Source organism: Chanodichthys erythropterus, chromosome 13, assembly GCF_024489055.1.
Source record: "Chanodichthys erythropterus isolate Z2021 chromosome 13, ASM2448905v1, whole genome shotgun sequence".
NCBI classification, from domain to species: domain Eukaryota; kingdom Metazoa; phylum Chordata; class Actinopteri; order Cypriniformes; family Xenocyprididae; genus Chanodichthys; species Chanodichthys erythropterus.
In genome coordinates, this window is record NC_090233.1 from 39,020,239 (window position 1) to 39,042,225 (window position 21,987).

General features: G+C 39.6%; 2 protein-coding genes across 2 annotated transcripts; one reads left to right on the plus strand and one right to left on the minus strand.

Annotated features, from left to right (window-relative positions):
* Positions 1-2,237: 2,237 nt before the first annotated feature.
* Positions 2,238-13,629, minus strand: si:ch211-284e13.4 (insulin receptor substrate 1-B). The gene is made up of 3 exons (XM_067408237.1): positions 13,278-13,629; positions 8,314-11,496; positions 2,238-2,371 (listed from the first exon to the last, which is right to left on the minus strand). The coding sequence occupies exons 1-3, from the start codon at positions 13,627-13,629 to the stop codon at positions 2,238-2,240; spliced, it is 3,669 nt and encodes a 1,222-aa protein (XP_067264338.1).
* A 4,265-nt stretch (positions 13,630-17,894) lies between these two features.
* si:ch211-284e13.5 (uncharacterized protein LOC793850 homolog) lies at positions 17,895-21,979 on the plus strand. The gene is made up of 3 exons (XM_067406556.1): positions 17,895-18,746; positions 21,192-21,467; positions 21,602-21,979. The coding sequence occupies exons 1-3, from the start codon at positions 18,185-18,187 to the stop codon at positions 21,949-21,951; spliced, it is 1,188 nt and encodes a 395-aa protein (XP_067262657.1). The 5' UTR covers positions 17,895-18,184; the 3' UTR covers positions 21,952-21,979.
* Positions 21,980-21,987: the final 8 nt, after the last annotated feature.

Consider the following 21,987-nt stretch of genomic DNA (forward strand, 5'->3'; position numbering starts at 1 on the left):
TTCTAGAAGAACAACCATCTCTGCAGCACTCCACCAATCAGGCCTGTATGGTAGAGTGACCAGACGGAAGTCACTCCTCAGTAAAAGGCACATGACAGCCCACCTTAAGTTTGCCAATTGGCACCTGAAGGACTCTCGGACCATGAGAAACAAAGATTGAACTCTTTGGCCTGAATAGCAAGCGTCATGTTCGGATGTCCTACTAATGCTGTACTAAGATTAAAGGGATAGTTCACCCAAAAATGAAAATTTGATGTTTATCAGCTTACCCCCAGTGCATCCAAGATGTAGGTGACATTTTTTTCTTCAGTCGATCACAAATGATGATTTTTAACTGCAACCGCTGCCCTCTTTCATTCAAATAATTGCAGTAGATGGGAACTTCATCTATAAGAGTGAATAAACCTTGCTTAGACAAATCCAAATGAAACCCTGCGGCTCGTGACGACACATTAATGTCCTAAGACACGAAACGATCGGTTTGTGTGAGAAACCGAACAGTATTTATATCATTTTTACCTCTAATACACCACTATGTCCAACTCCGTTAGCTTCCTGCTAGTGAGGTCAAAAAACGCGTTGTGATGACGGAAGTGATGTCTCGCCCATGGACTTCAATGAGTGTCAGACATCACTTCCGTTGTCAGAGCGCGATCTGACCTCACTCACCGGAAGCTGAACGGAGTTGGACATAGTGGCGTATTGGAGGTACATTTACATTTACATTTAGTCATTTAGCAGACGCTTTTATCCAAAGCGACTTACAAATGAGAGTAGTAGAATCAATTAAATCAACATGAGAACAACAGTATGTAAGTGCTGAGTGAAGTCACAGTTATGTCAGTAAAGTGCTCATAGCGAATTTTTTTTTTTTTTTTTTAAATAAATAAATACACAGATAGGAGAAGAATATTAGTCAAGGTAAGTGCTACTACTACTGGGTCAAGTGCTGACGAAAAAGATACGTCTTTAGCATTTTTTTTGAAAATGGCTAGAGACTCGGCTGCTCGGATAGAGCGTGGTAGGTCATTCCACCAGCCAGGAACAGTCCCGGAGAAGGTCCGTGAGAGTGATTTTTTTTTTATAAAAATTAGGTAAAATTTGGTAAAAATTAGGTAAATGAGGTAAAAATTATATAAATACTGTTCGGTTTCTCACACAAACCGATCGTTTCGTGTCTTAGGACATTAATGTGCCGTCACGAGCCGCAGGGTTTCATTTGGATTTGTCTAAGCAAGGTTTATTCACTCTTATAGATGAAGTTCCCATCTACTGCAATTATTTGAATGACAGAAGGCAGCGGTTGCAGTTAAAAATCATCATTTGTGATCGACTGAAGAAAAAATGTCACCTACATCTTGGATGCACTGGGTAAGCAGATAAACATTAAATTTTCATTTTTGGGTGAACTATCCCTTTAATGTTATGATTAGGGGTTAGTATTTGTTTCAGCATTGTGTAGGCAATCAGCACTGTGACTGACATGACCAATGAAATCTTTAGAATCAGCTGTGGGGCAGGGTTTGTGGTAAACTGGTTTGAAAAAATAAGTCATGTAGGTGAAGCTGAAAGTATTGGCCACACAAAGATTTTGAGGAGCAGGAACTTCATAAATGATCTACATTAGATGATGCATATTTTTTTAACATAAATATTTAAAATGGTGTATTATAACTATAATGGCAGTAGTAACTAGAGCTGCAGCAGAAACAGGTGGTTGGTTGAGGGCATGTGACTGTCAATCTAGATTTTACACCTTTGCAGACCTCGACCCTAATGAGTATGTATGTGTATGTTACTATTAAAGGCTTGGAGAGGATGGGAGCTTACTTTGGCTGACAAGCAGAGACAGAGAGAAAGAAAAACAAGCAGGGGGGAGAAAACGAACAACACTCTCATTAGTATCACTAAGGAAACGAAACGGATGAGTCTTCCTTTGACGTAGGAAAAATCAAAAGTCCAAAATAAACCAGGCTTAAAACTGCAAACTATATCCTTCCAATGGTCAAGCATGTATATTAATAGTACACTCAAAAAACAACTGCATTAAAGGGTTATTTCACCTTTAATGCATTTAGTTCACTCTGAGACTCTGGCCTTTGTACTTAAACTCAAAGGCCAGAGTCTCAGAATGAGTTGCCGACTGTTAGTTAGTGAATAAAAGGAAAACAAAGACATTCTTATGATAATGGCAGCAGAGATTGCAAAGATAAAATATGAGATTTTCAGCAACTAACTTAAATTTCAGTTTTAAAGGCACAGTATTTAATTTTCACAGCTAGAGATCGCAAACTCAAAACAATAACAATGGCGTAGCTTGATGATGTTGTGAAGGAGTGGGGAATGATGGGAGTTGTTGCCTTCACCTCCACTGCAGATGAAAATCAATCAGAAGGGACTCAGAAATCATGTTCATTAATAAAGTTTTATAACCGTTACGTTTGATCACGATTTTATATAATTCTAATGAATTAGCTGCAAGTAACGTAATGTTTAATGCTAAATTACTACTCAAACATGTCACTTTATTTACAGCTACATCTACTACTAATGCATTTTTCATGAGATTCACTAAGTTGCCATAGTTTCTTTGGCAAGCGGAAACCGATGATAACGCCAATGACAGGCGATGCAATGAGGAGGGACATTACACTGGTTAAAACGGATAATTTCTCTGGATATAAACATTGTTGGAAACATTTGGGATAATGCAATTATACAAGTGAAAAAAACACTGAACATAACACTGTACAGGTGGATATTTTGATGCAAAAATCTTACATATTGTGCCTTTAAAGCTTGACACATTAACTATTCACTTTTGTTTTATGAAAAAAAGCAGCCTGGACAGTCTGCTAGATCAGGAATTTTTGATCAGATGCCACAGACCCCCAAATATGATCATTATCATCATGTATATATCAGTGGCGTGCGGTCCATATAAGCTGCGAATGCTCTGCATACCCAAGCCATTCGTGGACTCGGCAACTAATATTAACATTATAAATTACTATTAAATCCCTTGTTTGATGTGTACCATAAAGCCTACATGATTGGTAATGCGTATGTAACTGTCCATAATTAATTTATTTGCCAAACGACGGTAATTTTCCCTAAATCTGCCAGTTACGGAGACTTCCGGGTAAGCTGATCTGCAGCAGCTTTTGCGCCTTCTCGCTTTTGTTATGGAACGTCATCATTGTCGCGCGTTCTCATTGGTTTGCTGGTCTATTGCAAATTACATGGGCAGAATAAGCTATGAGTGGACCGCTCGCCCAAGAGGAAAAAATAGCTGCTGCGAGATCTCTATCACCGAAAATCACATTGTATTTGATACAAAACTAACTAAACTTAGCCAAATGGGGGAAAAAAATCATAACTAAAACTATTTTCATAGTATTTAATTTTCCCCATAGAGATTTTTCATGAAAAATTTTTTAAATTAAGGATGTTAATCGATATCATTTTTGTGTTTGCATAATTTCAACTTTTTTTTTTTAAAGAATAGCCTACTGATATTTTTATTTATTATAGCCTGTTTATATTTATTATAATTACATTTTATTTATTTATTTATTTATAATAGGCTGCTAATACTAATTGTTAATTTTTTTTTTTTAATTATTAATTTAAAAAGGTACTTCTGGCATACATTTAAATTGACGCCATGGTGTTTTTTATTTGTCATGTCTGATTTAGATCTGTGTCCTAAACTGATACGTTGAAGTATGTCATTTCTGTGACACTAGTGGCACCTAGCGGATTACAAAAATACAGCATATTTTGCAAACACACCTTTCGCATGTTGCGCCTTCGTCGACTCAAACGTCACAAAAGCTCTTACAGGTGCTTGTGAAGGCACGTCTGAACAGGTAAATATGGGCTACTCTCAATAAAAGTTCCAACATGTTAGAAATACTTTTCGCTGTGTTGCTATTTGTCATGAGCAAGCAAATGAGTAAACTAACATTGTCTAGAGAGAACGTGAGCGTCTTGCATATTAGCTATAAACCCATTCAACGTAACTGCATTGGCCACATTTATTTACATGACGCACCACACAGCATACCCGGTTAAAAAAAGTCACCGCTCGCCACTGGTATATGTATACATATATATATATATTTATATATTCCCAAATTCAGTATCTCAGAAAATTTGAATATTGTGAAAAGGTTCAATATTGAAGACACCTGGTGCCACACTCTAATCAGCTAATTAACTCAAAACACCTGCAAAGGCCTTTAAATGGTCTCTCAGTCTAGTTCTGTAGGCTACACAATCATGGGGAAGACTGCTGACCAAAAGACAACCATTGACACCTTGCACAAGGAGGGCAAGACACAAAAGGTCATTGCAAAAGAGGCTGGCTGTTTACAGAGCTCTGTGTCCAAACACACGAGATGCAAAGGGAAGAAAAAGATGTGGTAGAAAAAAAGTGTACAAGCAATATGGATAAGCGCACCCTGTAGAGGATTGTGAAACAAAACCCTATCAAAAATGTGGGGGAGATTCACAAAGAGTGGACTGCAGCTGGAGTCAGTGCTTCAAGAACCACTACGCACAGACGTATGCAAGACATGGGTTTCAGCTGTCGCATTCCTTGTGTCAAGCCACTCTTGAACAACAGACAGCGTCAGAAGCGTCTCGCCTGGGCTAAAGACAAAAAGGACTGGACTGCTGCTGAGTGGTCCAAAGTTATGTTCTCTGATGAAAGTAAATTTTGCATTTCCTTTGGAAATCAGGGTCCCAGAGTCTGGAGGAAGAGAGGAAAGGCACACAATCCACGTTGCTTGAGGTCCAGTGTAAAGTTTCCACAGTCAGTGATGGTTTGGGGTGCCATGTCATCTGCTGGTGTTGGTCCACTGTGTTTTCTGAGGTCCAAAGTCAACGCAGCCATATACCAGGAAGTTTTAGAGCACTTCATGCTTCCTGCTGCTGACCAACTTTATGGAGATACAGATTTCATTTTCCAACAGGACTTGGCACCTGCACACAGTGCCAAAGCTACCAGTGCCTGGTTTAAGGACCATGGTATCCCTGTTCTTAATTGGCCAGCAAACTCGCCTGACCTTAACCCCATAGAAAATCTATGGGGTATAGTGAAGAGGAAGATGCGATATGCCAGACCTGACAATGCAGAAGAGCTGAAGGCCACTATCAGAGCAAGCTGGGCTCTCATAACACCTGAGCAGTGCCACAGACTGATCGACTCCATGCCACGCTGCATTGCTGCTGTAATTTAGGCAAAAGGAGCTCCAACTAAGTATTGAGTGCTCTACATGGTCATACTTTTCAATTGGCCAAAATTTCTAAAAATTTCTTTGTATTCTTAAGTAATATTCTAATTTTCTGAGATACTGAATTTGGGATTTTCCTTAGTTGTCAGTTATACTTATAACATTTTTTTCTACTCATAGTTCTGTACTGTTAGATGCACTATTTATTTATTTACTCATTTATTTACTTATTTATTAAGGATAATAATTATTTATTTATTTTTAAATTTTTAACACTGTTCTTTAAACTGTTCCACTGACCCTAGTTTAAAAATGTGAAAAATGTGTTTAAAATATAGTAGATACGTCAGGAAAGTTGCAGATTTCTGAAACCTTTTATTTAAATGTTGTAAAAAATATTGACAAGACAGTTTGTAATAACTACACTCTTTGTATTGAGATGCAGAATAGGCCTTTGGATAAAATTACACTGATCCTTTATTCAGTGGATTTTGCTTCTTCGGGTCCAATTAGGTTGCAGGATCAGATGTAGACAACAAAAACCCTCTAATGCAGTTCATATAATTCAACAAAACAACCAAAAAAATAGAAACCACAAGGTGCAAAATCAGCACATGGAAGCAGCTTATGAGAGAGCAAAGATTTGTGCTTTAACAACAAATAGGCATGCAGACAAAACATAGCTACCAATTCTAAACTTTAGCCCTATGAGGGGTTTGTTACTGGGAAAAGGTACACTGAGGACAAATAGGAGTTTTTTTCTCCATTTTTTAACTAATGATAATTCTACTTGAGTAATGTAATGAATCACTGCACATACACAAAAGACACAGATACATTGCCATGCAATAATGTTGGTGTGAGTAAATGCCCTCCTTCAGGTCCACTGAAAAGGAATGTATTCTCCTCTGGGCTGCTGATGGGTCAGCTAGATTACAGCTCCTCTGACCTACAACAACCTGCTTGTCTAGACAGCTTTGGGTTGGAGCAGATTCCCTACTTCTTAGCACCACTGTTGTTACTGGGTTTGTATGAGGTAAAACCTTCAGAGCGTCACTTTGAATCACACAATACCTGCATTGACGCTTTGACTCCTTGTCTGTCTCTGTTAATCTTTCTCTCTCTATCTAGTCTCAACCTTACTGTCTCTCTGAGGCCACATACTCTCTGTTAGTCTATTCTTTTGTTCTCTGGTGTCATCTTTCTTTCAACCACTAAAAACATTTCTTTGTCTTTTATACTCATATTGTACAATTTCCTGCCCTTGTTTTTGAATCAACCCTGCTCACTTTCCACCATGATGGTAAGTAATTTACATAAGATGGTTTTCAGGATGCTCCACAAGCTCAGCACTGAACTAAATTGCACTGATTTTTTTGGATGAGGCTAAATCTTTGTTCAGCAAATTTTAGGTATGCGAGTTATGGAAGATAGGACGCTTAGTCAAAATAATTAGTGGTGCATGCACTGCAAAACACATTCAGAACACTTTAGCAACTGCATACAAATGCCCTAGCAACACCCAATAGTGATAGCAACTTTTGCATGGGCAAGCTGGAAGCACCACACACTTTTTCTACAAAAAAATGTAAAAATCAAATTGCAGTGTGCAATTTCTGTGCCACTTGCAGCACCAAATGGAATTGCAAATAAAATGGCTATTTACAAAACACTTCGTCCATCTGCTGTTTGGACAAATAGGTAATCCCACCCTCAAAACCATTGGTAGGGTCAATGTTGCTATGTTGGACTCCTCAAACAATCAGAGCAATGTTGAACACATCACAGAGCCATAGTGTTTAAACTTTTTGAGGAAATCAATATAGTTCTCTTTCTACACATCAGCTAAGATAGGAGAAAGCATTTAACATCAAAAAATTACACACAGTAGCTTAATTAAGACATTTTGGGTGAGCATTCAACTTTATGCAGACCAGGGATCAAGAAAGTGCAGGGTTGAGAACCACTGGATTACACTGACCTGAAGCCTGCCACCCATCTGACAAGCCATTTTAAGACAGCTATATGCACCAGTTCTGTGGTCAATGGCATGTCACTGAGCGTAAAGTGAATTACATACAGTATGCAAAATCATGTCCTTAGTCCCAATTTCTAGCTGAAACATTTAAAAAAAGTTTAGAAGGTTAGAGTAATACATTCTTGCAAAGTCTGTCTATATGTTACCAAAAGAGAGATATACACGGTCAAGATGAAAGACTTAGAAGAAAGGAAAAAGAGAAAGAGAAAAGAGGAGAGAGATGAGTAGAAGCAGAACCACATTCAGGAACATTTTCAGCAAGACTGAAGTTAAGTAGCCATAATTATCTACAATCACAGTGAGTTAAATATATATGCGGATACAGGGCTGCTCAGAGGTATCCCTTATAAACACTTAGATAAGCCACAAATATGCTATATTCTCAATCCACGCACATACACACATATGTCTGTACTCACACGACCCTTATCATGCACTCATAAACTATAACAAACACACACTCAAAACCAACAACCTAAATGATCTGTGGTTAATACTATAACGCAGGAGCTGTCAGATTCTTCTTATACTCCACCTCCACTTCACAAATGGAAACAGGCAGAGAGCAGCCCAAATAGAACTAAGCCTTTTACAATATTTACTATTGTTCTATAACAAAAGAAAGAGAGGAGAGAGGCCCAAAAATATCCCTTGATAATCCCATTACCATCACTGTGAGCCTCAGCAGGAAAGATTTCGCAATTTCAAGCGAAAATACACTGAATAACAATTTTTAAAAATAATTGCATGAGTCTTGAATGAATGTTAGAATCATATACTGATAAAGGAATATTGTTACTTTATAACCATTGTTATTCTAATAAGGAGATAAGGATTCTAAAAATGTTCTGTGATACCACTGATCATGAGAGGTGACACCTTTGATCATATTCAGTAGTCACATTGGTTAGGACAGAAAAACAACCAAAGATTAATACTCTGAAAAGCTGAATGGTAACAGTATGGAAAGGCAAACATATGAAGTAGCCTTCAGTAATGGAGCAAATAAAGTTTTGTAGTGTACAATGCTTTTACCTTTGCCGTCCTTCCTGCTGCTCTGATGAACTCTTAATTCATCTGATTTGATGAAATCAATGCTGGCATATGTGTTGATGCAGGAGGTGGTGTTTCCTCCTGCTCCACCCAATCCCCCACTCAACCCTCCTACTACAGGAGAGAAAAACGAGTGAGGGCCAGAAGGTCCATCCACACTGGTTTGATTCTCCTTACTGACCAAGTCTAAATCAATGTAGTTGAGGCCTTGCTCCAGGGTTAAGGAAGATGCCTGAGCAGCAGGAAGAGTTGCTACTCCAGGGCTGGCACACTGTGGAGAGGGTGGCTGATTATTAGACCAAAGGTTACTCTCTAATCCTTGCTGTCGTGGTGGACCACAATGTGGTGTTTCAGAAAAAGAAGAAGGGGAAGCAGAGGGGGAGAGGGGGAGAGCTGGAGCTGCTATGAATGTCTCAGAGCGATGCCGCCTTCTTGCTGATGATTCTGCCCTCACTAGACGGGCACCCTGATCCACATTTGAAAAAGCTTTGGGTGAAGGATAATTCATGTTATGCTCCTGCTCCATGGAGGATGGCAGAGGTGTTTGGCCAGGTTTAGGGGACATGGATGTTTTATCTGCATCCAATCCAAATTTCATCTCAGTATAGTCTGTAAAAGGAGCAGCAGTGATATCTGTAGATGTCAAGCCTGTCACGCTGCTCTTCCTGAGTCCCATTTCTATTTCTTGTTTTACTTGAGGAGCTCTGCTGATCTCCTCTCTGACTTTTGGGGTGGGTTTAAAAGAAGACAGAGGAGTGAGAGAAGAAGGTGAGTTACCCAAGTCCATGTTCACATATTCAGAAGATAAAGAAATGGAGGTGGAGAGGGGTGCTGAGAAGCTCCGGGGAAGGTTGGCAGATCCACTTTGACAAGGCTGTGGTCGGTGAAAGGCTCTTTGATGTCCTTGTGCCATGGAGTTTCCTGGCTCAGCTGTAGTCCTCACCTTATTATGTCCTCCTCGCTCACCCTGATAAACAATGCTCACATATTCTCCAGGGCTCTGGGATGCAGTTGGGAGCAAAGTCTCCCTGACTCTCGGCAACGTATTGGCTTTGGACATATCCACAAAAAAGTTGGACATCTTGTCCTTTCTTGGCTGTAAATGACCCTGTTTCTGAAAACCTGGCCCACATTTCTGCTGGTGATGGTGTTGGGCTGAAACTATGGGGTGAGTTCCCCCTACCCTGTGTCCTGTGGTTAGTCTGGTTGCTCTTCCCACTCCACCAACAGACAGAGACAACGACCTGTCTTCAAGGCTTTCACTGCTAGCTGAACTAGAGGAGAAAGAGGATGAGGACAGAGAGAGTTGTCCACCACCACCTGAGCCCACAGGTGTGTCCCCTCCACAATGGTAAACAACCTTTCCTCCAGCTTCACCTCTACCAATACAAACCCTGTCCAGATCATCTTCAAAACGGGTTGAGAGGGCAGTGTGTTTATATGAACGTGGCAACGAAAAATAAGAATAGACCATCTTTGGCTGCAGTGGTTGCTGCTCTGGGTGTGATGGAGGAGTACTGCAAGCTGACCTGGCACTAATAGGGGACATGTTCATGTAGTCGCTGCCTGCCCGACTCTCCATGCTGCCCCTGCTGCCCCAAATGCATCCACTCAGGCCATGTAAGTCCGGTGAACAGCTACTGTTAGGAGACATCATCATGTAGCCCTCATTAATGGGTAGGCGGATGTGCTGAGGAGGTGAGACACTACTATTGGGGGTCATGGCCATGTATTCATCTCCACCCTTTGGCACTACATCTGAACCAGAAACTGATAGTGACAATGAAGCAGGGGGAGCTGTAACACCTGGTAACATAGACATGTAGCCACTGTCAATTGAGGAGTCTTCAGGCCCACCTTTAGTACTGACACCTTTATCTGCTGAGTTTTCCTGCACCAATGATGTTGTAGCTGAACCCCCTGAACCTCGGCGTGAAGTAAAAGACTCTCTACTTGCACTGCGTGACATCACTGCATAGTCTTCTTCATCCTCTTCTTCCTCCTCCCTGCGGTGTGGGACCAAACGCTCCTGGGTAGAGGTGGGGGGTAAGGAAGCACGCTTGCTGAGCAGCCTGCGGTCAGCTTCACATTCACGACTAGATGAACGACGAAGAACCCTGCGTCCATGAACACGTTTGTGAGACCCTTCTCTGTGACCCATCAGGATATAGCTGGCTCCACCTTCAACAAGGGCACCAGGGAACCCTGTGGCTAGCAGGGAGTGCTCTCCGGGGCTGGAGCCATACTCATCCGAGGAACCATAATCACTGGGTGATCCTGACATGGACACTCTCTGAGGAATTCGAGCATAAGTGCAGATGGGCACTGTTCCAAAGGCAGCTCCACCTAACCCACATTCTGACCCATGACCAGAGCTGGATGAGAGACTGGGGGCTGGGGAAGGTGCAGGGTTAGGAGTGTATCGTGCTAGGCTGAGGGTGATTTTTGCTGGAGTAGGTGCTCGTGTGGGTTTAGGTCTCAGGGTTGGGGTAGTTGAGCAAGATGAACCATTGAGACTCGGACTTGTGCTGAGTGCCGTTGCTCTGCCCCCTCCATCCTCTGTACGAGCCCCAATGCTGGCTGTCCGTGACCTAGAGAATCCGTGCCGTGGAGTTGGAGATGTGTTGGTGTTTGATGCTCCAGGTGTTTCCGTTCTAGCACGTCTGGAAAAACCAACCTGTGAAGGTGGTAGATTTGGGTGGTGTCGTCTAGAAGGTACACTAATAGGGTTAGAAGCAGTTCCTCCTCCGCAGCTCACACCAACAGTCTGGGACTTGCTTCTTTGACGAAACTCTTCACTCAGAGCCTTCATGGCCTCAAGAAGGGTCTCATGCATGTTCTGCGCCACCACTGAATCCTCTACTTGCATCCAGAATTCTCCAGGACCTGTCATGGCAGAACGACCCACTTCAATGAAAAAGAAGTTTTCTGAGTGGCCACAGCGTCGCACATTCATCAGCTGGAGGACCACAGCTGCAACATCAGAATTTAGTTTGACAAAGTTGACTGTTTTGTCCGTTAAGCAAAGTCTGTAGATTCCAACTAGATTCCTGGCCTGGCCCAAACCTTTTGGCCAGACTTTAACTTGCCAGACTTCCTTAAAGGCAGGGCCAGGGGAAGGCAGTCCACAGTCTCCTCCACTGCCACACTCATCAGGAGTCTTACCTACAGATACAAAATAAAAGATAGGAACACAATAGAAAAGTGAAATAAACATGCATTTATTTAAAAGAAATTGTAAAGTATGCAGTACAGTTGATTGTGTCTATAGAGACCATTTAAATATAGAACTGTCACAAACAATGTGTATGTTTCCACACAGCACATTATAAGTTGAAGTAAGTTTTGTGTTATTAAGCCACACTAATATATATATATATATATATATATATATATATATATATATATATATATACTTGTTGGTTACATCATTTGTTGAGTGCATTCATCATCATCAAGTTTGGGGTAGAATTTTACAAGCAGAAACAAATAATTATTTATATTATAATTACAATTCATTAAAATACTATATTTTAGTATATTTTCACCATATTTAGAGCAAAATGTTAAGATGATGTTGCTTTTTTTAACCCAAAGTCATCTTCTTAAAAGAATGGCATGAAAACATGCTATTTTATTAGTTGAAAACAGGGTTGGTTAGCATAATTTTCATTATATATAATGAAACATACTATCTCTGGTGGGACAATCAATTATCCTAAATAAGCGCACACACACACAAACACACACACACATGCAATTCACAAATTATTTAGTTTTATTACTACTTTACCACATGCAAATTCTTGTGTGTGGTGTATGTCTGTATGTAGCCCTATATAGAAGTAAACAAACAAAAAATAAAGAAAGAAATACATTTTAATTTCCCTAAAGCTTTTGATCTGTAGAGTTGGGTGGATTTTGAAAAAAAGAAAAAGAAATACATAAATAAAAGTTGTCCTTACCTTTACATGTTTTGAGGGGGTCACAAGGGCAAAAGTTTGTTACATTTACGTTATAGCTTTTAGTTATGCACGAGAAAGTAGCCCTGTGCATATAAATGGTTGTAACTGATTTGGCCATTTATCTGAGCAATGTTGCACTTTTTGTAGCGTGCTTGTAAAAATGGAGTAAGATATGTTCTCCGTGCAGTTGCTGGATACATACACTACAACCAAGTGAATCCATTATAGCCTTTAAGGACATTAATTAAACCGAGGAAGACTTATAGAATCGCTTGCTCGGCAACTAATGTCTCCATATCATCACACTGATGGCCTGCTGTTCAACCCGGTGAACGGTTCATTCAGCGGCGGGGTGGGGGGGATCATGTTCTACCAAAACACGAAGGATGGGGCAAGAGGAGACCCGTATTCCAATAAACACGCACGGCTGCCGCGGCTCCCCTCCCCGGTGGAATCGCTATGACAGAAATGTAGGTTACACGTAGCCTACAACATGCACAAATGTGTAGAAAAACAAAAACAGTCCTGAGCGCTGCAGCAGCGTTGCACAATGCGCCACTCTCGCACTACGCGCTGTAGTGGTTCCGTCTAGTGATGAGAGCATTAGAATATTTAACATTTTACATCTCTATTTTCAATACATAATTCAATTAAATTCAAATTATTAATTTGACTATTTATGAATGCACTGAATGGTTCTACAAAGCATGCACCGTAATCTATCCGGCTATTTTAATACCGCGTGCGTCCACATTTCCAGGTGTGGTGGCTACATTAAACAGACGGGTGGGGTAGAACGTGCATTTGAAGCCAAACAGCTTTGCAAATATAGATCCGCTGAAGCCAAGGGGTCTCCCATCATCAACACGTTGATGGGCAGGTTAAGAAACTACAATCATCAAGATCTATGCTGCAGCATATATATGAAAGACAGGTCATTGACGAATTTGACTCAAGGGTACAACATAATTTCTGACTCACATTTACATTGTAGATCCAGCATGGCCTGGTACCATTCGTTTTGTACCTCCTCGGTGTCCGCGGCTATGGCAAAGCTCTCCCCGCGGGTATACAGCACTATCATATGCTTGTTCTTTGAATCTGCCCGTTTGTTGATGTTGAAGCAAGAGTCTAGGTTCACTGCTTTCTTTGGGACTGGTGACTTGCTACGGAATTTCTTTTCGTTTTCATAATATTCGAGTCTGGCCGGGCCCTGCTCCGATGCAGCCCGGAGAACGAAAAAGCGCCGGTGCATAGATTTCTGTTTGCGGAGATAACCGCTTTTCCGCACGTCCTCGTAGCTCTGCTGCTCCATCGCCGCCTGGTTCTCCATTGCAGGGCGAGTTGCTTGTTTTTTTTTTTATTATTCACCAATGCCTGCCTAAAATCTGTGGTATGTTTTACATTCGTTCATGATAGCAGCAGTTCTCTTCTCTCTCTCATCATGTAATCACGCGCCCTCGAGGAGAGCCCAAATAAGCGCTTGAGATTGTTTTCCTCCTGGTCCAGCTTGTATGGTTGTGTGCACCCAGGCTCCACTGACAGGCGTGCACATGCGGCATGCGACGTCTGCACTAGCATGCAGTTCTGCTGTGTATCATTGCAAGCTTACCAAAATTGTTTACTGTACAGCTCTACCCGCACACTCGGATGCCCCCCTCTGCCTGCACGTCTGAGGCTGGTAAACCCGTCAATGCCAGTTCATGTACACAGTGCGGAACTGAGACTGCATTGATTTCAGTGTTGTCTGTATATGGATTCGTTGAAAAATATAGTTCAACATCCTCTACGTTTAATCAACAATTTTTTCTATATCATACATTAAGGGTTTCTTGAAATTGCCAGCTTGGATATGGCAATTTAGAGGGAACGCATTTAATGCATTTATTTTCAGAATTATTTTTAGAAGGAAAATATACACATGATTCTGCTTTTCACGTAGTATTGCATTTTTTTAATTATTAAATGCGGAATCCCCCTCTCTACGGTCATTGGCAAGTGTCTTGCGCTAGTGCATCATGCTTGGTGAGCCGTTTGCGACACCTGTTGGTTGGCTTTTGCAATTTTTTTGTGTGAGTGCAATAAGGCGAAACTCGTTTGACAGTTTTCACCTGTATCAAGAAATTAGATTAATATTAATGCTGATTGATGATGATGCAAAATTCATTTCTGCAGTTTGCTTAAATGCATACAAATAATCTATCTACAACAGGAACATGAAACAGCCACTTTATATTTCGGCCAAAAACGATCAATAAGACAGGATATAGACCAGTGCAAGGTTCCCCACTTTCCAAGTCAATATTCGAAGCGCCTCCAACACACACTCTATCATTTTTCCTGTTGTGCTCCTGATGAAATTACAAGAACTGTGCTTGTTTTAACTGTGTATTAAAACTTAAACTGCAATAAAATAATGAGAACTCAAGGTGTATCTAAAATGCCATTGAAGTTCAAGTGCAGGAAACATAACATACCTTTGAAGATTGAGAAAAAATAAACAGAATAAAACTTAATTGTTACATTATTTTTTAATACATAATTTTGTCATTTTACATAGTGCTGTTAAAGCTTTTTTTTATACACACTTTTTGCACTTTTATACAAACTCTCTAAACATCCTGATAAAATGAATAGTAGAAGTAGTATAATATATATATATATACACACACACTGCCCCACTATTGTTTTGGACAATATTGGCATGAATCCTTTTTAATTTGTGATAATTTTGCACTGATAAGGGACAACACAAACTACGAAAACATATTGTATTATATAAAGTTTATACATAGAAAAAAACTTAAATTTTTGATTCTTCAAAATATCCACCATTAGCAGCTATCTGACCTAAACTGGGTCCTAATTGGTTCATTGTATTCTAAACTTAATTGGCAATCAGTTGTTTGAAGCTATTAAGGGTTGCTTACCCAAAAATCTTTTACAAACCTGGGCCAAGTTTAAACCAGTAACACGCATCACAGCTGGCAAAGGAGCATGTCTGACTTGAAAATTATTATTGCTGGTCTTCAATGATAATGTCAAGTTACTGTAATGTATTATAAAAATTATAAGGATTTATGCTGATATCGTCCAAAACCACACTTTGCCAGGGGTGTTTCCAAACTATTGAAGGGCAGTGTGTGTATATATATATATATATATATATACATTACATATATGCCCATCTTTTGTGGAAGTCTCAGTACCAAAAAATATTTGTCCAGTCATTGCATTCGGTCCTTCCTGCCTGTCAACATAATATGTAGTATTTCCATACCTCCGTGCACCCTGCTCTCGCAGACATCACATGTCATCAGTACATTCCATGAGGCTGCAGAGTTGTAGACGGACAGTCACCGGGCGCAGTAAAAAAAAAAAAACAGCAGCCACCTTTTACACTTCCTCCTGAACCAAAACAACAAGCTTAAGCTTTATGTTATACAATGTCTTAACCGTAATTAAGAGATGGTAACCTCTGTAATGTTCTAACCAGAACTGTTCACATCCTCCGGATTTATGGGTTTCTATGTCAACACTATCAATACAGAAAAAAATCTGCATGAGTCAGAGTTGATAGCGGCTTTTAATAGACAGAGCCGTAGATCACTGACAAGCCACGCAATATCGCGTTCATTATCGAAGACGATTCATCTGCGATATGAACGTGATATTGCGTGGCTTGTCAGTGAACTACGGCTCTGTCTATTAAATGCCGCTCCATTTGAAAGCAGGTGATGGCGATTTAGCGGTAATCAGGGAACCGGCTTTACTGACAAAATGCGCGTCACAATCACATGCGATATATCCCCCAGCCCTAGTCTGGACAATATGACGATATAACATTGATAAAAGTGAATACTCGGATGTAAACCTATATTGTAGTTATATAAAATATTCACAGGCAGATTTGCTTTATGTAGGCTATTTCCCCGGCGTCGAAATCAGGCACATGTCAGGAAACACGACTCCTGGCTGCATGTCGATATCCATGGATTTGGTTTATTTGAAAAGTTTTAAGGAACACTTTGTTTGGAGTCCAACCTTTAGTGTATTTCGTTTGTTTTACTCGTGTTTTCGCCTATTAAATCCAGCAGTCACGCAGCAGGTTCTTTTGCCACTCAGTCCAGCTGAGGGAGCGTGCTTTTGGCGGGAAAGTGACGTTGATGCATACCCTCTATTGCTAGCATCTCCGAAAATGCCTACCTCACTTTTAAAGAACAGTAGTTCTATAACCTTCATCTTAAAATGTATCACCCCTTCTTTAATCACAAGCTAAGCGTTTTCATGTCACTTGTGTCCATTTTCATCTTGCTTCTTTGTTGGCCAGGTGTCATGAGAAACTCGTGCACGAGTATTGGAACAAGAGTGTTTACCACCGGCATTCGCTGTGTCGTGTTTTTTGGATTCATTATGTCGGACTCACCTGACAAAAACAGTGCATGCAGCACCTGTGGAGTGTGGAAAGTTACTGGAGAGAGCAGCTGCGCTCATCTCTCACAAGGAACGTCACGATGATCACGTAAACGATTGGCTGATGTTTTTAAGGCCCTACCTCGTGCACAGATGATGTATATTAATATTATTCCTTTCATTGCACCTAATAAATAGTCTTTTATCCATTAGTAAAGACAGTTTCAAGTAATATTGCGAAAATGTATAAAACAAAACATCCTTTCACCTTTAAGTGCACAAACAACTCTTTTTGGTATCTTATTTTTTTCTCTGTCCTCTATTACTTTTATTAGGCTCTGCTACACCCTGGCCTTGTTGACAGATATGATAAACCAAACCATAGCTCCAAACTGGCTTCACATATATGGGCTTGTACACTGTGAATGTACAAAAGGCAGAACGCACCTAAAAAGCCTTTTGAGTGACTAAACAAAGAATCTGACCGCAGTCTTTTTTTATTTTTAAAGTTTCAGAGACTCTCACAAAGATCGGGTTGACATCTCAGTTATTTTCCTGATATCTATTCTTGGAATGGGATGATGTTTTTCTTTTTTCTCTATGCTTAGCCTGCTACTTTTTCTGAGGCCCTCTAGTGGACTCCGGTCCCTCGAAATGTTGATGATGATTATGATAATGTCCAAAAATAATTTAGAAAAAAAAATACAAATTACTTCATTTACAAATAGCTATCAATATATAATCAACTAAATCATTTTTTTTCGTGTGTTCTTTCCCCTATAACAATGTGGACAACTTAAATATCTTTCAGTAAAAATTAATAACATTCTTTTTAAAAATATATTGAATTCCTGGATTTCTGACCTTGTGAACATGATAATTTTGTCTGGTTAATATCAATTTCACACATGTAAATTAAAGAAATGTAAACCCTCCTTTATTTATACATGACTTTGTGAAAATTTTTCAAATACTTTCATAATTTTAAATAGTACTTTAAAAAGACGGAAAACTTTACTATTTTAGTATTATCCTATTTTTAGTTTTCTTAAAATGTAAATGTGTAAATGTGCAAGATATATATATATATATATATATATATATATATATATATATATATATATATATATATATATATATATATATATATATAAACAACGCGGACAACTGTGTGTTTTTCCGGAGTTTTGTTCTATTTATTTATTTATTTGACATTTTACCACTGTTAACGACAGTGAATAATATGTTTTTTTTATGTATTTAGTTAGTTTGTTTTTCGAAAGGTTGAAATGGTTTGACTAAAAATAAGTAGGCTACAAGTGTTCAGTTGTTTTAAATGCAAGCAACGAAGGGAATGATTTGGTTGGCCAGCTACTAAACGTTCGCCACTTCAGAGTTATCCGGTGAGCGATGCGCTTTGTGTCCTCTTAGGATATTAGAATATTGTCGAAAAGTTATTTTAAACGAGAAACGAAATGGAGGTACACGGTGGTCCTGCAAGCCCCGCAGTGATTGCTGAGGTGTCGTTCTCGTTTCAAGATGAACTGACTGCGACCCTTCGAAACGCGCTCGGTGTTGCAGTAGAGATCGCCGTTGCGGAGATCACCAGACTGCTTGACAGAGCGCTCAGAGATGTGCAGGGCAAGATTCAAGAGGCTCTGCGGGACAACAGTGCGCTCAAGTTTAGGCTGCAAACAGCTGAAACGCAACTTTCTACTGTGTGTGGTCGCCTGGATCAACAGTCACGGAGACTCGAAGACTTTCCCATCGGTAGTAGCAATCAGTTGGTGACAAACCCTCCTATCAGCTGCAGCAGGGTTCAGCGTGGGGGTCGGCAGTTAAATACCCTTAACGTCGGACAACGAACCGAGCCCAATGTGGACTCGGAACATGATTATGAGGTATGTGGATCCAAGGAAACTAATATATTCCAGCGAGGATCAGTCTGTGGGAACCCAAATGGAGGCGCGTGCGCTCAGACTTTAAACTCGGATTCACTTGAGGAATCAACCCACTATAGATTAGATGAGACAAATGGTAAGCTATTTGATGATTAAAGACGAATGCATAAATTAAAGTTATAAATCACTTAAAATGCCCGACTGCGCAATAACAAGATGCCTTTGTAACTATTGGCCCATTTTGACTTCATGTTTACTATATCCTTGTTTATTTAGTTATTTAGTTGTTATTAGCCATAACTGTGTAGTCGTACCCGTATACCCCTTTATGACAGTGCTCAAGTTACACGTGCTTACAAGTTACACACTGTAAAAATTGTAATTTTTACAGAAAAGACAGTAAAAATGACATAGTTAAACCTGTTATTTGGTTAACTACGTTACCTTACCATATATACGTACCATAACTTTAAATGGTTTAAATAACATCATATGTAATTGTACTGCGTGAAATCACCTATAATTATATTTGAATTAGTTTTGTTTCTTATTTTTGTTATTAGTAATGTACAGTAGGGTTTTTTTAGAGGTATTTTCTGTTACTTGGTTAATGTTTATTGCATTATTTTAGTTTACCTTGAACAAATATTGGCCATGTTTTATGGATAGGTCACTTGCGATGAACTCTGATCTGATCCGTTATGTGGCTTTCTATTGTACCACTTTATGTATTATGTATTATCATGGTTATTAGCAGTACATTTTAAAGGGTTAGTTAAGTTCACCCGAAAATTTAATTTCTGTCATTAATTACCCTCATGTTGTTCCAAACCCGTAAGACCTTCGTTAGTGCACACAAAAAGTATTCTCTTCGCTTCATAACATCAAGGTTGAACCACTGTAGTCACATGGACTATTTTAATGATGCTTTTACTACCTTTCTGGGCCTTGAAAGTTGCAATGACGTTGCTGCCTGTGAGTGGTTCAGAAAGCTCATCAAAAATATATATAATATTTGACGAAAATTATCAAAAATATTTTAATTTGTGTTCTGGTGATCAATCAAGATCTTGTGGGTTTGGAACGACATGAGGGTGAGTACTTAAAGGAGTAGTCCACTTTTAAATGAAATGTTCCTGATAAATAACTCACCCCCATGTCATCCAAGATGTTCATGTTTTTCTTTCTTCAGTTGAAAAGAAATTAAGGTTTTTTTCTCCTTATAGTGGACTTCAATGGCCTCCAGACGGTTGAAGGTCAAAATGACAGTTTCAGTGCAGCTTTAAACGAAACCAGATGAGGAATAAAGGTCTTATCTAGCTAAACGTTCAGTCATTTTTGAAAAAAATACAACTGTATGCTTTATAAACACATATTATTGCCTTGCACGTGCTTCTGCTTTCTGTATTCTTCAAAAAGTTTACGGCATATGTCCTACGCCTTCCCTATTCTACTTATGGAAAAAAAACGAAACTGGCGCTGCGTTCGTTCCGTAAGTTGAATAGGGTAGGCTTAGGACATACAGTGTAAGCGTTTTGAAGAATACAGAAAGCGGAAGCACGTGCAAGGTGATCATTTGTGTTTATAAAGCATATACAGTTGTATTTTTTTTTTTTTAAATTACTGATCGTTTCACTAGATAAGACCCTTATTCCTCGTCTGGTATCGTTTAGAGCCCTTTGAAGCTGCACTGAAACTGTCATTTTGACTTCAACCGTTTGGAGGCAATTGGAGTCCACTATAAGGAGAATAATCCTGGAATGCTTTCATCAAAAACCTTAATTTCTTTTCGACTGAAGAAAGAAAGACATGAACATCTTGGATGACATGGGGGTGAGTAAATTATCAGGAACGTTTCATTTAAAAGTGGACTAATCCTTTAATGACAGAAATTTCATTTTTGGTTGAACCAACCCTATAAGGTAAAAAGCAAATTTTGATAGTTGATTTATTAACATTATATTGCTTAATGAAATATATGGTTATACAGGAACCAATATGTCATCCCATAATACCGTAATTGCAGTATTTCTTTACGGCAACCACTACTGCCAGTTTTTTACTGTAAATTTACATCTATAGAGCGGTGCAGGTATAACGTCAGAACCCGAAAGTCTAATTCTCCACTAGTTCCTTCGAGATTTTCCTATGGGATTCTATAATGGGGTTTTTCAATTTATGATTAAAATAAAGCCTGTGGTAAAATAACTTGATAATACTGTGAAGCTTTGTTCTACAACATACACTGCACACACACGCACACCTTCAGCGGTCTTATCTAGTTGAATGAACATAAGAACATAAAAATGAACATAATTGCTTCAAAATGTGCTTTTTCACTATAGGTGTGTGTAATTTACAGTGTAGAACAAAACATCAGAGTATAGTCTAGTTATGTTATGTTATACTACAGGCTTTATCTTATAAATAAACCAAAAAACCCCATTATAAAACCCCATAGGAAAATCTTGAAGGAACCAGTGGCGAATTACTCTTCCGGGTTCTGATGTCAAATACTTTGTTATTGCCGCTGTGCATGGTTTGGACAGGATTGATGAAACTTAAGACACTCTCTTCTCAGACATCAAGAATGATCAACACAATATGACCAAAACTGACCAGACATGTGCTGGGACAGTTACAATTGAGGGGTCATCCCTTGAAGTGGCTGTAAAGGTGGAGAAAGAAGAGAGTTATGATGACGCAATCCCAGTGTCCCTCTCTGTAGTGGAGGAGCCCAACTCAGACAGCCTTTCTCTGGCTCAGTCGAGACTATTGGAAGACTGGAGACCTGAGCCTTTGCACTCAGAGAGCTTCCATTCAAACCTGCACTGCCAGTCCACCAACCAACCCCTAGGTTAGTACTACTGTAACATGCCATGCTAGTAGGGTTATATTAATTTTCACTGAGTACAATTATAAACTTAAGCACAGGTATATGCCATAATACAAGATGTTTTACATGTAATTTTCACTTTTCTCTGCTTCTAGGCCTAGATTTCCTGTCATCCTCAAGCTCAGGCCAACAAACCCACTTCCCAAAGCTCCACAACAACCATTATAAGAGTCCCGGGGACCATGCGTTTCCCCCCAACCGGAGCCCTTATCATTGTAGCCTATGCGGTCGAGACTTCAACCGTAAGCACCATCTCAAAATCCATCAGAGGATCCATACAGGAGAGAGGCCATACACTTGCTCTATCTGTAGCGCACGCTTTCGTCACGCATTGACACTCAAGCGACATTTCCGCCTTCATACAGGAGAGAAACCTTATGTTTGCGGTCAATGTGGAAAAAAGTTTCGAAATGATGGTGGACTGAAGGTTCATCAGTGTTCATGACAACCATTGTATAAATGCACTATTTATGGTAGTCTT

Bases quoted from the DNA above. Each gene is read 5' to 3' on its own strand.
- si:ch211-284e13.4 (XM_067408237.1), bottom strand. From the start codon at position 13,629: ATGGAGAACCAGGCGGCGATGGAGCAGCAGAGCTACGAGGACGTGCGG. The intron at 11,497-13,277 runs GTGAGTCAGAAA...TTGTATCTGTAG, and splicing joins GCTGGATCTACAATGTAAAT to GTAAGACTCCTGATGAGTGT. The intron at 2,372-8,313 runs GTAAAAGCATTG...TTTCATCTGCAG, and splicing joins CAGCAGGAAGGACGGCAAAG to TGGAGGTGAAGGCAACAACT.
- si:ch211-284e13.5 (XM_067406556.1), top strand. From the start codon at position 18,185: ATGGAGGTACACGGTGGTCCTGCAAGCCCCGCAGTGATTGCTGAGGTG. The intron at 18,747-21,191 runs GTAAGCTATTTG...CTCTCTTCTCAG, and splicing joins TAGATTAGATGAGACAAATG to ACATCAAGAATGATCAACAC. The intron at 21,468-21,601 runs GTTAGTACTACT...CTCTGCTTCTAG, and splicing joins GTCCACCAACCAACCCCTAG to GCCTAGATTTCCTGTCATCC.